General features: G+C 45.7%; 1 protein-coding gene across 1 annotated transcript in view; it reads left to right on the forward strand.

Moving 5' to 3' along the window:
- Window positions 1-16,617, forward strand: part of F13B (coagulation factor XIII B chain) — a 265,588-nt gene that overhangs the window by 123,323 nt on the left and 125,648 nt on the right. The window contains exon 4 of the mRNA XM_069642698.1: window positions 14,364-14,540. Within this exon, the coding sequence (XP_069498799.1) occupies window positions 14,364-14,540 (177 nt within the window). The remainder of the gene's footprint in view (window positions 1-14,363; window positions 14,541-16,617) is intronic.

The raw sequence follows: 16,617 nt of genomic DNA on the forward strand, positions 1-16,617 counted from the left end.
AGCATGGTGAAGAGGGAGCAATTGCAACACTATCACTTTTAAAAGGATATATCTTTGAAAAAACAGGTGCAAAATGGTGGTTTAGCAGTTACTACAGACCAAAAAGTGGACCAGGGTGTCTGGGTCACTCAAAATTACCTTAATGTATTCTTTTTTGGATGTTCAACAGCTTTGAAGTGGGCTTCTCAGCGCAGTGCTTGTAGGGCAATTCAGTCTCAAAGGCGGTGAGCCACGTTGATCCAAGCAGTGAGTCATCACTGAGTCAGGATTGATGTGAACACAATGTGAAGATCTTGGTGGTTCCAGGTGCTGTTTGAAGACGCAGTGGTTCAAAGACTTCTGCAGCGATGAGCGTCTTGTTTAACCTGGAACAGCAATGGACTCTGCTCGCACAGCATGGCGGCAAGCAACTTCAATGAATCAAATAGTCGTTTGAAGATTTGAAGAGAGTGCCAAAGGCAGCACGTGGGTTCTGAATGTTTTTTAAGTCAACAAAAGCAGTCAACTCTGGCTCAAAGATAGTTGGAAGTGGCAGAGCACAGGAATCTAGCTGCTTTGGCTTCTCTGGTGCTGAGATTCCCAATCAAGGGTTATTGGTGAACGTGAGCCCTTTCCATCTTCACCCCAGTCCAGGGAGCTTATCATGCACTGGCAGGACTCCTTCACCTCCAGTGAGGAGCCTGGGTGCCAGGTGAAGCTAGCAGATAGAAGGCCTTGGTCCAACAGCAAGTCACTCCCAATGTTCACTGGGGATGGTTAGGGGACAGAGCTCACCTCTACCTTGGAACACTCAATCTTCACATCTGGCAGAGGGCTTTGGAATGGAGTGCACTCCCAATAGATGTCCAATGAATTTTTATATTCTTCTTAAAAGTCCAAGATGAATCAACTCAAGTGTCAGAGACCCCTTCCTTATGAAGGTAAAAGGCCACAGGGGGTTGGACAAAAGCAAGCTGCTGTAAGGGGTCTAATACCTGCCACTGTGACAAGTTACTTTTGCCTTCTTTTTGCTTCTTACTCAGAGTGCTTTTGTTCCACAGGAAGTGATAGGGACAGGATGGAAAGATAGCAGAACCCTTTAGCAGTTTCCCTTCTTCCATTTAAGGCTACTCAAGCCTCATCCTCTTCCAAAGCCTACACTTTGAACGCCTCTTTGGAATGTAACATCCTATTGAGAGGATGGCCTTCTTTTATGGTTGCGTGTCTTTGAAGTATGGTATCCAGGAGACCTCCTGGTGATATTTTCCATGCTTGAAGGGAGGTGATATCCTGCCTCTCAGAGACTCTAGAGAGGAACAGCATCCTGCCATTTTCTCACTTGTTGATGCTGAGACAGGCAGGCTGGCAGACAGGCTAGTCATGAATCCACATTGCTGTTCCATTGCTGACCTGAGCTCACAGTGTTGACACGTTTTCTTCACCCTTGATCCAAACCATCATAACTGTGGCACTGTAATTGTGGTGGCAAGGTAAACTCTTATCATAAGCCATACCTGTTGTTTTTGGTATGGTGACTGATAAATAATTAATTAAGCCACATCTCTGGCTTTCTGTTGCACCAGCTGTCAACCAGGGAACATTTGACCTTCAAACTTTCCCTGTGCCACTGGAGAGCAGGTGCTGCAGATCAGGAGACTGATGCAGCAGGGCACGTGTTGACTACGGTTTTCACATGGACCTTTTATGAAATAGCGGTTTATTATCAGAACAAGCCTGATTTGCATATAGTCTTTCCACTTTTGTGATGGCTTGATAGGCAAAGAATGATGGTCTGGAGGGTTGCCCAGAGCAATGCCAGAGATTAAGATTCATTCTAAACCTTCCAGCCATCAGCTCTTTTGTTTTGCCTTATTATCAGACCACCATTTCTGTGATGGATTACCTGCATCTTTTTAATCCTTAATATAAATGTAAAACATGCAGGGCTTTCTCACCCTCACCAGATGGCAATGCATTACAGATGGCTTGCCAATCTCAAGCAAAATTTCAAGTCACCAATGGTTCAAGCGAGAGATTAACTGCTTGGAGTTGGCTGGACTGTCTCGATCAATGGCCTGATTGAGTGAAGCTGAAGGTTCTGTTCCGTGTCTTGTATCTGGAATTGAGCCTTGATGGTCTTGTTACAGTGTTAATATCTTCAAAGCAGATGTTTCAACTAAACTCAATCACTCACTCTGACAAGGCAAGTGGCTCAGGGGCTCATTTGTTTGGTTTCAGTTTTTGTCTTCTCTAAACTTGAGATATTTTTTTTACTACCCAGTCGAACTGACAGTAACACACACCCAGTCTGGGTTATATAAGAGAGCGGCTACGTGACTTGGTATATCACCTGGTCTTTTGCTTCACGTGTATTTTGAGTTTGGGTGTCTCCAAACTCGTCGCAGCCAGCTCCTTTTATAAATTGTTTGAAAAAGTCTCCTTTTGTTTACAATTTTGATTACCAAAGAGACGTGGATTTATCATTAAGTGGTGCCCACTCACTTCACTTCTTGCCAATCATTTGTACTCAGACATGCAAAATCACCATACATGATGCCTGTGCCCTTACTCATTCGGGGGCGCCAAAATATTGTGTCCAAAATTCATATGTTAGAGTTGGTAAAGGTTGGTCATATTCTGGTTCTGTTGATTCGGTTGCCTTGGCTGAAAGTGTGCCAGAGTGTGATATACATCTGTTGTCTATGTCCAGACCAGTATTTTCAAGTTGAGAATCTTCAAGTACTTGAGCTACCATGTTCCCATGTTCTTCTTTGTGTGCCACGTGTCAGTACCATCACTAAGAGTTCCTGCAGTGTGTGCTCTAGGGATGCAGAAGGAGGAGACTGACACAGAGGTGGAATGTTTGTTGGCATGCACTTTTATTGTATGACAAAATAAAGAGAATACCTACCTATCACTAACCCTGAGAGGGGTTTCCCTACCTCAACTAAAATAATAAGCATTCAGTCAGCCTATCTGTGTAAATCAGAGTCCACCATATTGTCTCAAACCCCTGCTTCTATCGCTTAAACTTGTAACTAAACTCAAGAGGCAGTGGATCTTCTTGGTCTAGAAGAATGACTCCCTTCTTCTGGACTATGGATAACAGTTCCAATTGCAGGTGGGACTTTTACCTCAGGTCTCAATCCCTTTTCAAGGTACACATCAAAGTTCCATGTTGTAATGTCAAAGAAGCAGAAAAGTTCTCAGTTCAACTCAAAGGGTAAAATTCCAGCGCAAACATCAACATTCCTTATTGCTCATAGTTACTTTTCACTCCTGGGTTACTGGAAAATGCATCCCTTTTCCAGGTATCTTGTAAACTCTGTTTCCAAGAGAATGACACCCTTCTCCAGGTCTCTGACTGTCTGTATTTTTCCTCTGCACACAGCCAGGGGAAATAACTTCCTTCCCCTGGACTCTCTCTTCACTTGGTCTCATGTTTTTACAACACCCGAGGGGAATAACTCCCTTCTTCTGGTCTTTCTAAGGCTTCTTATTACAATTCATAACAGCCGGCTGAATATCTCCCTTTGCCTGGCCCTTCTCAGGCTTCTTGTTACAGTTCACAACTGTATAGGAGAATGTCCCCCTTCCCCTGGCTTTTCTCATGCATCTTATCACAATTCACAACTGCTGGGGGAATGCCTTCCTTCGTCTGCCCCTTCTCAGGCTTCTTGTTACAGTTCACAACCAGAGGGGGAATGTCTCCCTTCCCCATGCCATTCTCAGGTTTTATATTAAAATTCACAATTGCTGGGGGAATGCCTCCCTTCCCTTGGTTCCTCTCAAGCTTCTTGTTACAGTCACAACCATAGGGGTCATGTCTCCCTCCCCCTTGCCTTTCTCAGGATATGGCAGTCCTGGTTTACTTTTCTGCCGGGTACTGTCATGAAGAAGATGACTGAAAAAAGGTCCTCTGGTTTATGGCAGACCTGGTTCTCTCTCCTGCCATGAACTGCCCCGAATAAGATGACTGCCCAAGGTTCCTCTGGGTTTTGGAAGACCTGGTTCACTCTCCTGCCACATACTGCCACAAAGAAGATGATAATATGATGGGCAAAAGTTCCTCTGGGTTTTGATAGACCTGGTTCACTCTTCTGCCAGGTACATGAAGAAGACGACTTGGATGAATCTTCCTGTTTATTTGGGTTTCTTTGTCAAGGTTTCCTTCCTAACCCCAACTCTTGGAGTTTTCCATAGGTCCTTCATAGCCTTACCAACCTTCCCACCAACCTATATACACTTTTAGGGTTCTTGCTGGCTTCCTCCAGTTGGTCTTGGGATCTCTGAGCTTCAGCTTTGGTATTTCCCTGGCTTCCCTGGCTTTCTGGCAAGCTGCCGCATTCCCACAGTGTGGCTCTTCCATCTGCATGTGTGTTATGGCTTGCATGCACCAACCAGGTTCTTCTTGCACCAAGAACTTTTCCTGGCAAGGCTTCCTTCCTGTTCCTCTTTGCTGGAGCGAACAGGGATGTCTCAGTTCCCTCATTCCTGCCGCACTCACTGGCTCCTTCCAGGTGCTCTGTTCCCTCGCTTGTGGTTCCCCCAGGAAGGGCTTCTCTCAAAGGTAAGTCCTTCTTTTGTTTTTGTGTTCAAACTATCAAAACAACTGCAATGCGTGAGTATGTTCTCTTGACGACCCCTCACTGATCGGCATGTCCTCCTCCTCTCAGTCTTCCAGGGAGATCTTTCTATAGTCACCTCTGCTCTTCCTCATCCCAGTATCTTCTAGGGAGATCTTTCTACGGTCAACTCTATTTGTCTTCTTCCCAGTATCTTCCAGGTTATTAATGCTAAAGAAACAAATGGAAGTGTGGTTTACAGGGGGTTGAATGAAGGGATAGAAGGATCTGTCGGTGGTGAGTGGAGGTGATGAAGGGTGGGCATACCGCGTTTCCCTTCGATGGTCGCTGTTGGGGGAGTCTCTCCCCATGAGATCCTCCCACTAAGTAACAGCCCCTGAAGGATTATTAGGTACCAACCTCACCTCCCTGGGCACATGGGAAGGGGCTCCCCCTCGGGGAGAAGTTGTGACATCCAAGCATTTGTCATAGTGCACATCCTGTGTGAAGTGTTGAGTTTCTGTTTTGTAATCAAAACAGGGTGTCAATGCAGGTTCATTCTTTCACACAGTTTCTTGCAAGTCTCACTATCATATTTTCCTTTTGGGCATTTCTTGCATTGGATGAGATATACCGCACTGAAAGATTTCCAATTGCGTGTCCTTTCTATCAAAATGTTTGGTTGTTACAGCTGATTTGGTGCAGATGTGTTAGCAAGTTGTACATCTCCTAACATTGGATGTATTTGTTACCTGTCTTCTTTGTTCTTGATCTGGTAGAAATGTGCTTCTGATGAGGTACTGTGCTAGATTTTTTGGTTGCTTGTATGTACTTAAAGGGGTTTCCTTCAAGATGTCTATCAGCTCCTCATTTATGTTTAATATTGATTGTAGGTCCTTAACAATTTTGTTCAGTTGTGTTGGTGCTGGAAGATATGTAACAACCAAGGTTATTCTTTTTGTGGTTTCACTGTCTTTATATTGAAGCAGGGCATTTCTGGGGGTTCTCAATGCCCAATCAAATTCCAGCTGTTCGATGTTCCTGTGGAATGTTGGATTATACTCTGTGGCCAGTAGTGCATCTATTGGTACATGCTCTTCCTCTTAAATCTTCCTGAGGAAATGTGTTGTGTCCTTTTGTGCCCATCCCCAGAGGTTGTAGGATGGATTCAATATATCCAGACCAAGCTTCTGTTAATTGATGGACCACAGAGTTGATTAGGTGCCCTGATTTCCTGGTTTGTGGATCTTTGGGAGCATATAGAATGCCGCAGGAGACACATTGTGTGGTATCAGATGCTGAAGGTGTTCCTCCACCATGCTATGATATGATTTAATGATTTGTTCTATAATTTATTTGTAGTCCTGGTACGGTTATAACTGATTTCCTGCCAATACCCTGTGTTAAGAAGTTGTCTGTATGCCTCTGCCCATATATATTTCTGTATATACATGACCACAACAGCTTCACCCTTGTCTGCATGTTCTATAATGATGTGCTAGTTTGTTTGGAATGTTCTGATTGACCTTCTTTCTTGGGAGGTGATGTTCTGTTTAGTTGTATGTTGTTTCTTGATTATGTCAGATAAAGCACATTTTCTGAGACAGTCGATGTATGTCTAAGGGTTTGGACTACAGCCATATGGAGGTGTCCAATCTCAGTGCTTGTTCATGTCATCATAGTCTGGACCAGCCCTTTGTTCATCGGTCTGCCCATGGAAACAATCCTTGAGATGCAAGCATCCCATGTCATCTCATTATCTTTTATCCCAAAACCCCTCAAACCCAGCCCCGCTCCTCCCCAGAAAGTCTGGGTCTTGAGATGCCTTCAATGACACCCAACAATATACAATGCTAGACCTTTTAACGTTTCTCTGAATTATTTATGGGATGTGTGACAAAGTCCACAGCCTGGTACTAGAAAACTTAAGAGAGGTGACAAAGGAATATGTTGATTCCTCAACCCAAAGGATTATGGCCGGAATTGGGAGAATCTGTTGGTTCTCCTTGGAGAGCAGTGGATGGTCACATTGCACCAACTAAACTCATGTCTTAAATGCCGGAGCTTATTGATTAGGTGAGCAAGAACCAACGTCCCTGATGTTGAAACAACTCTTGATTATTCAATATCTAATCCAAACCCTGTTATTACGCTAACCAGAGATCCAGGGAGAAACCTAGATGTGTTCGCTAGGTTGGAGGAGAAGCCTTCTGGCATGGGCTGCAAACCACTTGTCTCAGAAAAGGGCTGCAAACTACCAACAGCAATTTCCAATATGACCTGGGAACCACACACTACTGGAATGCGCTTGCCAAATGAAGGTTTCACCATGAGAGAAGTAGAGTTGTGGGTCGGCCATGGGTGGAAAGCTCCTTTAGAAACCAAACTGAAGGAGGAGTTTTGAAATAGAAAGGATATTGGTGGAGGATGTTGGCAAGAGAGAGGTGGTTGGTAGAAAGGAACAGCAACAATGGGGGAGGCTGAGGAGAGAGGAACTTGGGGAAAGTGATCCATAGATTGGTTGGGTTACCCTAGGAAATCTCATCCACGGGGTTTGGTTGAAGGTTAAAATAGGAAGGAATGAGGCCACCTGGTTTGGCCGAGGCAGATGCTAGAGATGGGAGGAGGAATGAGCGACATATAAGAAGGCCTGAAAAGGTAAAGCGGGTAGGAGAAGCAATGTGACCCCAAATATAGACCTGTGTGTGGTACAATAGAAGCAGGAGAGTCCCGGCTGCATCTCTAGCTTAGGGAAACACTCCTTTTATGCAACCAGTTGGTGGAGGGATGGTCAGAATATATTTACAGGGGGCCACAAGAGAACAGAAGAAAGTCAGTCAACAGAGAGAGATCTTAAACCCCTCACTAACCGTCAATAACCTGAAACAAATGCAAGAGAGTGCTATGGGGAACCCATAAACCCACGGCTGAGACTAAGAGATACACAGGGGTATGGAACACCTGGAATACCACAATGAATTGCAGCTGTATCACGACAGACACATCATATCATGTTTGTGTTCTTTATTTTCTCGTTCTCATTGACTATCTTTATCTTTATGTAAATAATGCCTTTATGTTGTATAATATCTTCACATAAGACAGGAGGCGTCTTATCTTCTTAGATGCCTTTATTTTCACAGCATGCAATAACTTTACTTTTACTTGCATTAAAGAATAATGTCAAAGGGCAACAGGCCCTACAAATGTGGCCATAACTAGCACATGCTGGATAAGTCTTTATGTGTGCTCTGGGGCCCGTGCTTGGAAGGAGCACACAGGACACGTCCTACTCCCGTTGCTGCTCCGTTCCTCATCCCCCCGTAATCCGCACTCGGAACGCGGAGGCGGCACTTCCGGCCGCGGGCGAGATCTCGCGAGACTCACGGGTCTCGCGATATCTCTACACACCTCCCCCTGATAATGCAAAGGCAGTTCATTGGGCCTCATTACGACCCAGGCGGTAAGTTACCGCCTGGGCCGTGACTTTACCACCATGGCGTAAACTACGTTTACGCCATGGTGGTTGGCGGATTTACCGCCCCATTCCAACCTTGGCGGGGCGGTAAATCCCCATTTTCCCATTTACCCTTCCCCATTCCCATTTTGCCCCATAGGGCATAATGGGAGAGGGGAAGGCGTTAATTACGCCACCGTAAATTACGGTGGCGTAATTAACTCCATGGTCCCTTAGCGCCATGGATTTTAACACCTGCTAAAAGCAGGTGTTAAGACCTCCATGGCGCTAAGGGACCTCGTACTCAGGCGGTAAGGGTCGGCGCTGTTTACGCCACTGTAAAACCCTTACCGCCTGAGTCGTAATGAGGCCCATTGTAAGACATAGTCATTGTATCTCACCGGTCTTCTGTGTTCTCTCCGTGGCCGATCACCTTTCTCAGTGTGTAGCTCCTGCAGCTCCTCCTCTCGCTCTACCGCGGGTGTATCCGCTTCCAGTTCGGTTTCTTCTCTTTCTCTGCCATCGGCCGCCAGCTCACTTTCTATCCCTCTCTCATGGTTCATTTCTCCTTTGGCTTCCGATCTTTCGACGGTCTTCTCTCTCTCTTGTCTCTTCTCAAACAAAGCCACTCTTTCCATGTTCCATGTGTGTCCATCATCAGTGCGGACATGGTTGGATCCTCGGTGAATCACTTTTACGTGTCTGCTGAACCGTGAGCCCGTGAGTTGATCCTTGGTCGGTAGCCGTATTTTGATCCAGTCTCCTTCTTTAACATCTGACCCTTGTTTGGTCTTTCTTCTTCTATCACTCCATGTTTTCATGCGTGCTTTGCTTTTTTCTATTCTCCATACCACTTCCGACATGTCTACTTCTTCGTCTTCTCTTACTTTGGCCAACCATGGTTGCACTAATGTGGAGGCTGCTCTCCTCCCTCTCAACATGCGAAACGGGGACATTTGGGTGATCCCGTTGGGAGTTAACCTGTGAGCTGCTATGGCCTCCATTGTGGTTTTGAGAGGGTCCATCCCTGATGCAGTAGCTAATTGGATAGCCCCCTTGATAAATCTGTTGGCTCTCTCGACAAGCCCATTGGCTTGGGGATGATATAGTACTGCTTTCTTCTGGTGTATGTGGTGCTTCTTCAGGAACAATTCCATTTCTCTGGAAATCAGTTGTACACTGTTGTCCGTTACTAACTCATCAGGGAGCCCTTCTCTCTGGAAGATGGCTGTGAGGACCTCAATTACTGTTGCGGTGGTGATGTTGGGAACAAACTCGGCATCGACCCACTTTGATAAGTAGTCCACTAGCACTATGCCGTACCGATGTTCGGGGGTCATCGCCTCCAATGGCCCTATGAAATCTAGACCTACTTTTGACCACACCGCTTCTGGGACTTCCGTAGGGATCAGGGGCGCCTGTCTGATCTTTAGGCGCTTGTCACTGTTGAGACACTCATGGCATCTCTCGATCATGGTGCCGATCTCTTGATCCATGGACGGCCACCAGTAGGCTTCTCTCACTCTTCGACGTGTCATGGTGTTTCCCAAGTGGCCCGCATGGGCTCTGTAGAGAATGATTTTTCTCATGCCCGTGGGCGGGATTATTTGGTCCGTTTTAATGATTATTCCGTCTGCCTCTGATATTTCATCTGCTATTTTCCAATAAGGTCTCATTCCTTCTGGAACTGCCCTTTCATTTGGCCACCTGCTCCTGATCCACTCTCTAATTCTCGCCATGGTCGGGTCCTTTCCATCTTCTTCCGCCCAGTGTTTCTCACTGAGTTCTAGGTAGTCTGGTGTCTTGAGATCTGTAATGGATGCTACAATACATTCTTCTTGCAGGAAGGTAGTGGCCTTATCCTTGTCCTCTGGCAATCTTGACATGCAGTCTGCCAGCGAATTCTTCCATCCTGAGATGTATTGTACTTCGAAAGTGTATTCCTGCAGTTTGGCTCTGCTATGCGTGCCAATCTGGGCGTTGACACTTTGGTGCCGCCTGGGCTGAGCATGTGGATAAGGGGTTTATGGTCGGTAACTAATTTGAATTTTGTGCCCCACACATATGTTCTGAAATTTTCCACTGCCCATGCGCACGCTAGCATCTTCTTCTCTATGGTGGAGTAGTTTTGTTCGGCTGATGATAAAGCTTTCGAGGCAAAAGCTACCACACGTTCCGTGTCGCCTTTCTTCTGAGTTAACACAGCTCCTAGTCCATATGCACTGGCATCTGTTGTGATGACCGTACCCCACTCGGGGTTGAACGGTTGCAAGCATGGCGCTTCTACTATATGTTGTTTTATGCTTTCCATCACTTTCTTCTGGGGGTCTTGCCACATGTACTCCGATCCCTTTTTAAGGAGTTCCCGGAGCGGTGCTGAGGTTTCTGAGAATTTGGGGATGAATTTGGCATAGTATTCCGCCAACCCGAGGAATGATCTTACTTCGTCTTTGTTGGTGGGCTCTGGTGCTTTAGTTATGGCCTGCATCAAATTTTGTTTGGGACTTATGCCTTTCTCTGATATCTTGTACCCCAAATACTCGACTTCTTTCGCCTTGAATACGCATTTTTCATATCTTAATCTCACTCCGGCTTCTTGCATTTTGGTGAGAACTATCTTCAATGTAGCGTTGTGTGTCTGTTCATCCCCTGCGTAGACAGGAATGTCGTCCTGAAAGTAAGCTACATTTCTGACCTTCTGTAGCAGGGCGTCCATCATTCGCTGAAACGCTGAAGCAGCGGATGATAAGCCGAATGGCATCTTGGTGAACTGGTACGTGCCAAACGGGGTTATGAAAGCGGTGAGAGGTTTGGACTCCTTGTGCAGTTGTATTTGGTGGTACGCGTTCCTCATGTCCAATTTAGAGAATATTTTGGCTTCTGTCATCATGAGGATCAACTCATTAATGCTCGGCAGTGGGTAGCTGTCTGTGATAACTTCTACGTTCAGGCTGCGAAGATCGATACAGACTCTTAGCTCTTTTGAGTTCGGTTTCTTAATAAGTACAACTGGGCTGAGCCACTCAGAGGCCTCGATTTCTTCGATGACGCCATCCTTCCTCATTTTGTCTAATTGACATTTTAGTGTGTCTCTCACAGTTGCAGGTACTGGCCTTACTTTGTGTTTGACTGGAACGGCATTGGCTTTGAGCAATATTTTGTGCACAAAGCCCTTGATGTGCCCTGGCTCCTCCGAAAATAGCTTAGGCTAATCTCCTTTTGATACTGGCGCACTGCTCCCACTGACCGACAGTACCTGATCTTCCATGCTGGCGTCCAGTCTGATTTTCAGTTTAGCCTGGTCGTCCCATCCTTATACTGCCGGACCTTCTTGACTGAAGTAGACTTTGGTGGTGGTCTCTCTTCCTTTAAACTCCACTTTTCCATTAATGTATCCCAGTAGGTCTGTTGACGCCCAGCCAAAAAACGTTGGCCTGTGTCGTGTGGTGAGTACTTGTACCTTTTCTGTCCCCACCATCTCTTTGTACGTACGCAGGGGTATTATGGTGAGATCCGACCCTGAATCAGCCATGACTCTTGTTTCTATCCCATTGATCTTGATGGCACAATGGGGTTTTTCTCTTCTGGTCCGTGGGCTGTTCACCCTGATAACTGTAGGTCTCCCTTCATCTTCAGATGACGATTCCCTCTCCGTGTTGTGGTCAGTGTTTACGCTCGTGATTTTCTTGTTGCGCCAACGACACACACTCGAGAAATGACCAATTTTTTTTGCATACTGAGCACTCTTTGTCTCTGGCCGGGCACTCTCTGTCGAACGCCAGGTGTTTTGTACTTGAGCACCTGTGGCATTTCAGAGGTTCTTTCTTCACCCATTCCCCTTCTCTCGTGTCAGGTACTTGCCTCTCTTTCCTCGGTCGGAATGCCACAGCTTGTATTTCAGCGGGACTGTGGCTTCCAGCGAGTTCTTTCCTTCTCCCGGCTGTTTCCTCAACTGCTCTCGCTAGGTCAATCGCTTTATCCAGTAGTAGTTCCTTCTCCAAAATGAACTTGTCTTGTACTTTCCTGCTATTGGTGTGAACTACCAGCAAGTCGCAGATGAGGCTCTCTGCATTGTTACCAAAGTTGCAAAGCGCCGCCAATTCGCGCAGTTTGGTAACATAATCGTCAACGGGTTCTGAGGCTTCTTGCTTGCGGCTGTAGAACCGGATTCTATGCAGGACCGTATTCTCTTTGCTGGCGAACCTCTTAACAATCCTCCTGACAGCCTCCTTGAAAACATCGTCGTTGTCGGCAGCCACTTGCCCCGGGGTGAGACTTTCAAACACTCTCTGCCCTTCGACGCCCAGGGCATTAAGTAACATTGCTTTGCGTCTCGCCGCCGAGTAGCCCGCACCGCCCAAGGCCTCGACATACGTCATGAACAATGGTTGCCATTGTGGCCACGGAATGGCAGGTCTACCTGGATTCTGTAGGAAGGGCGGTGGTTTGGTTGCTCCTCGCATGGTTCTGCGCGGGTTTTATCTGTAATCCTCGTCGCCAATTATGTTGTATAATATCTTCACATAAGACAGGAGGCGTCTTATCTTCTTAGATGCCTTTATTTTCGCAGCATGTAATAACTTTACTTTTACTTGCATTAAAGAATAATGTCAAAGGGCAACAGGCCCTACAAATGTGGCCATAACTAGCACATGCTGCATAAGTCTTTATGTGTGCTCTGGGGCCCGTGCCTGGAAGGAGCACACAGGACACGTCCTGCTCCCGTTGCTGCTCCGTTCCTCATGCCCCCGTAATCCGCGCTCGGAGCGCGGAGGCAGCACTTCCGGCCGCAGGCGAGATCTCGCAAGACTCATGGGTCTCGCGATATCTCTACACTTTATTAAAGGCATTATTTATTTAATTATTTTTTTATAACACGCCTATGCCATACCTGAGTTCAGTTTCTAAGCGCAGATCCGGTATTCGAACCTGTTCTGCGTGGTCTTGCTTCCAAAAACAGCGTGTTGCCCCTGTGCTATCCTCCATTCATTGTCTGGTCTATTTGTGCCTCCTACACACTATATAAGAGATGTAATAGACAACATCAAAGCTCATACAATGGAAACAGCCCTATTACTGCTGTGCCACAATCTGACTAATACTTATGAGGTACCTCTGATGCCTAACAGTTTCACATAAAGCTATGTTTCACCATTTCACCTTACGCTGCCTATCAGCACAAGGAGACCACCTTTGTTGTGCATGTCTGTGCACTAAAATGTTCTTAATAAATGCAACTATTTCCATTCCTACATGTGCCAACTTGTCTCGGGAAGAAAGCCTATGGGCAAGGTGCTCGCCTTGGAAGCAAGACGACACGGAGCAACACAGGTTCGGTCTGCGCTTAGAAACCTCTGGGTATTAAGCACGTTATAAATAACCAATCATATCATATCATTGTATTTTGATCTAGGGTAGTGTATTGTCCTGGGAAATTAAACTGATGTGGATGCACTAGACAGAGACCTGCTCAACACATGGAGTACCTTAAACTATCCAGAGGAGGCATATAGAGAACTGGGTATTTCTGATCCTGAAATCAAATGGGAAGAACAGGATGGGACCTGTTACACGATAAATACGTTCATAGACATGGAGCTGCTAAGAAGGATGCATTTCTCCAGTGACCCTATGATATGTTAAACATACTTTTTAAGTGCTAACACAGTGCCAATATGGTGTGACCTACTGCATCTGATAGAAATGTTTACACAACATGATGGCTTATATGTTTCCTCTCATTTCTGGTGTACAGAAGTGCTTTTAATTTCCGAAATAATGGGCCTCATTATAACTCAGGCGGTCCGGAAATAACGCCACCATTGTTTCCGGACTGCCTGATCCCGACTCCTGCAGGCGGGAGGTGATGTTCCCGCCAGGTCTGACCTGCAGGCGGCCGAGGAAACACCGGCAGCATTACGAGACGCTGCCGGTGTTTCCATGATCCCCATTCCCATCGAGTCCCATAGGACTCGATGGGAATGGGGATTAACACCATTCCGCCTCCGTGATTCCCGGAAAACTGGGGTTGTAATGCCCCGGTAATTCCGGGAATCACAGAGGCGGAATGGTAATACGAGTCCGGCGGTAACCAGGCAGTTTTACCTCCGCGGTTACCGCCGGACTCGTAATGAGGCCCAATGTTTCCATTATTTAGCCAGTGTATATAATGTAACCATATTTAGCCAGTGCCACAACCCAGAGTTTGGAAATGTTACTGTGTATATGTTTGATGTCGAAACATTGAATTTTTGTTTTTGCAAACCAGTTACCACTACCCTGAATGCCCTTGGCTTTGATGTTGTGGCAAAGTAACCAATTTGGATTCATTTTAAAATAAGAGATTTCTGATTTGTGTTTAGAATCATGTGAAGCCCCTGATTTGCCAAATGGACTCCTCTCTTCAGCTAAGAAAAAGTTCAACGTCAATGAAAAGATGCAGTACCAATGTGAAGAAGGCTATCACACAAAGGCAGGAACTGTGGCAGAGGAGGTTGAGTGTCTTTCATATGGCTGGTCATATGTCCCACAATGCATCAGTAAGTGATGTTGCCTTGTAATTTCTATTGATGTATTGAATGGCTTCAATTAATACCCAGGCTTGATTCCACAACTACTGATAATCATACAGTATTTGCTTTGTATTACTTCACTTCATTCTTAATGCAAAGGGCATGTTTACAATGTACCAAGGGACAGTAACATGTAGCACATCCATCATTTTTCATTGCATGCGGAACATAAACATAACAGTTACAGAACCTCAACTCTCAGGAATATTCTACAAGAAAGTGTAGAGTGGGAGAGTTCTCATACTGAGCCTTTTGCTTCTGGTGGTCTGTGGCTACAGGGGTCCATGCCCATTCTCAGGTCTATGGTTAGGTTAGGAAGGATTTCTGTAAGAGATGGGGGGGTCATTACGACCCTGGAGGTAGCCATGCCGCTATTTGCCATTCCGACTGTGGAGGGCCCAGTATTTCCCCATTCAGGGAACCCAGACCCGGTACATTCTCATTCCCATTCGAGCCCCCATAGGGCTCAATGGGAATGGGGAGGATGCAAACAACGTGCCCGTTAGTAACAGGCCCGTTTTTTGCATCCTGGTCTACTCGCAGGACCCGCTAAGGACGCCTGGTTTTACCAGGCATCCTTACTGGGTCCCGCGAGCAAAACTCGTAATGAGGCAGTAGGGATTTAACAGGGCCGGCAGCTCTACTGGCCCCGTTAAACCCCAACCACCAGGGTCGTAATGACCCCCGATATTTTGTAGGGCCTTTCATAAGTGCAGTTCATTTTTGAGAAGCATCATTTACAGTTTCCAACCTTTCGCCTTCGTTTTTTTTCTTTTGTTGTGTGTTTTCCACTGTTTACTGAGCTGATGCTCCTGGAGTGTAGATAACAGAGAATATTTGAGGCTCGGTGTAGAGGATGCCCGAGCGGACAACATATTCACGGCTGTGTCCCATCTGGACCTAATCCATAATGAACCTGCTCCCCTGAAACATGTTCATTTTATACGCAATTAAGGTTTAGAGCTCAGGGAACGTTGAGTTGCTGCGTTAATCAAGGTTTGTTTGTGACATACGTTCTGCTGCCAATTAGGAGATTCCCATGGGACAGTGCTCAATTTCCCCAATTATTGAAAGGTGGGATTGTGGTGGGAATCCAAGGAAACCGGCGCTTTGTATCTAAGTTCTGATTGAACCTGAGTGGTTTTTAGTGTTGGATCCCAAGAATAAAGGATCACTCATGTTTGAGGTTAGTTCTCATTTCGGTCTTTATTGTTGCTATAAATGCCTATAATTGAATATGTTCAATGATAAAAGGCTATGCATGAAACTTGTGAGAATCCAAACAATAACATCATTGTAGCATGATGGTTAAGTGCTGTGTCTCAAACTCCTTCAGGCCAAAGTTCTCTGATTTCAGCATAAATGTGAATTTATTTTATTTATTTAGTTTTATAATGTTGCTCAGAGACGGTGTAGTCCTCTTTTTGAATAAATGTGCAGCGTGAAAGGCAATGTGTGTTGTGAGGGTGTGCATGTCACCTGAGAGGCTGTGCATGCAATGTATGTGTGTTTGATATGAGCGTGTGTACATGGTGTGAAGTTTCAGGTATTGTGCATGCAGTGTGCATTTTCTCTGGGAAGGTGAAAGTTAGTGTGCACGCACACATGTGCGCCTGTGTATCTATGTGAGCATTGTGACACGTCGATTGGGAGTTTTCAGTGTCAATGTGTGTGCATGTGGGTGTGTGTGTGGGGGTGTGCATGTCTCCATGTTATTCAGAAGATGCCCATCCAGTTCTTGTCTTTTTGTGCATTTTATGACTTGTAGTTTTGTTTTGTCCATCAAGTGTCCAGTACTACAAGCCCCAAAATGCAAAGTTAAAAGGAAATCTGAACAATCATATTACAAATAACAAGGGACGTGAGGGAAATAACAATATATACAAGTCATGTAACATGGCTATACACATGATTCCCCCTGCACCTGTTTCTGTTTGGGTTGAATGGCAATAGGGGATCTGTAAGTTATTGAAGGAGGAGATACGTAGTGGAGAATCAAAGGAGGGGGGAAAAAGTAAAACATGTTTTTTTTCCGCCGGGGAAA

This window comes from Ambystoma mexicanum, chromosome 1q, assembly GCF_040938575.1.
Source record: "Ambystoma mexicanum isolate Mex_15411 chromosome 1q, UKY_AmexF1_1, whole genome shotgun sequence".
NCBI classification, from domain to species: Eukaryota; Metazoa; Chordata; class Amphibia; order Caudata; family Ambystomatidae; genus Ambystoma; species Ambystoma mexicanum.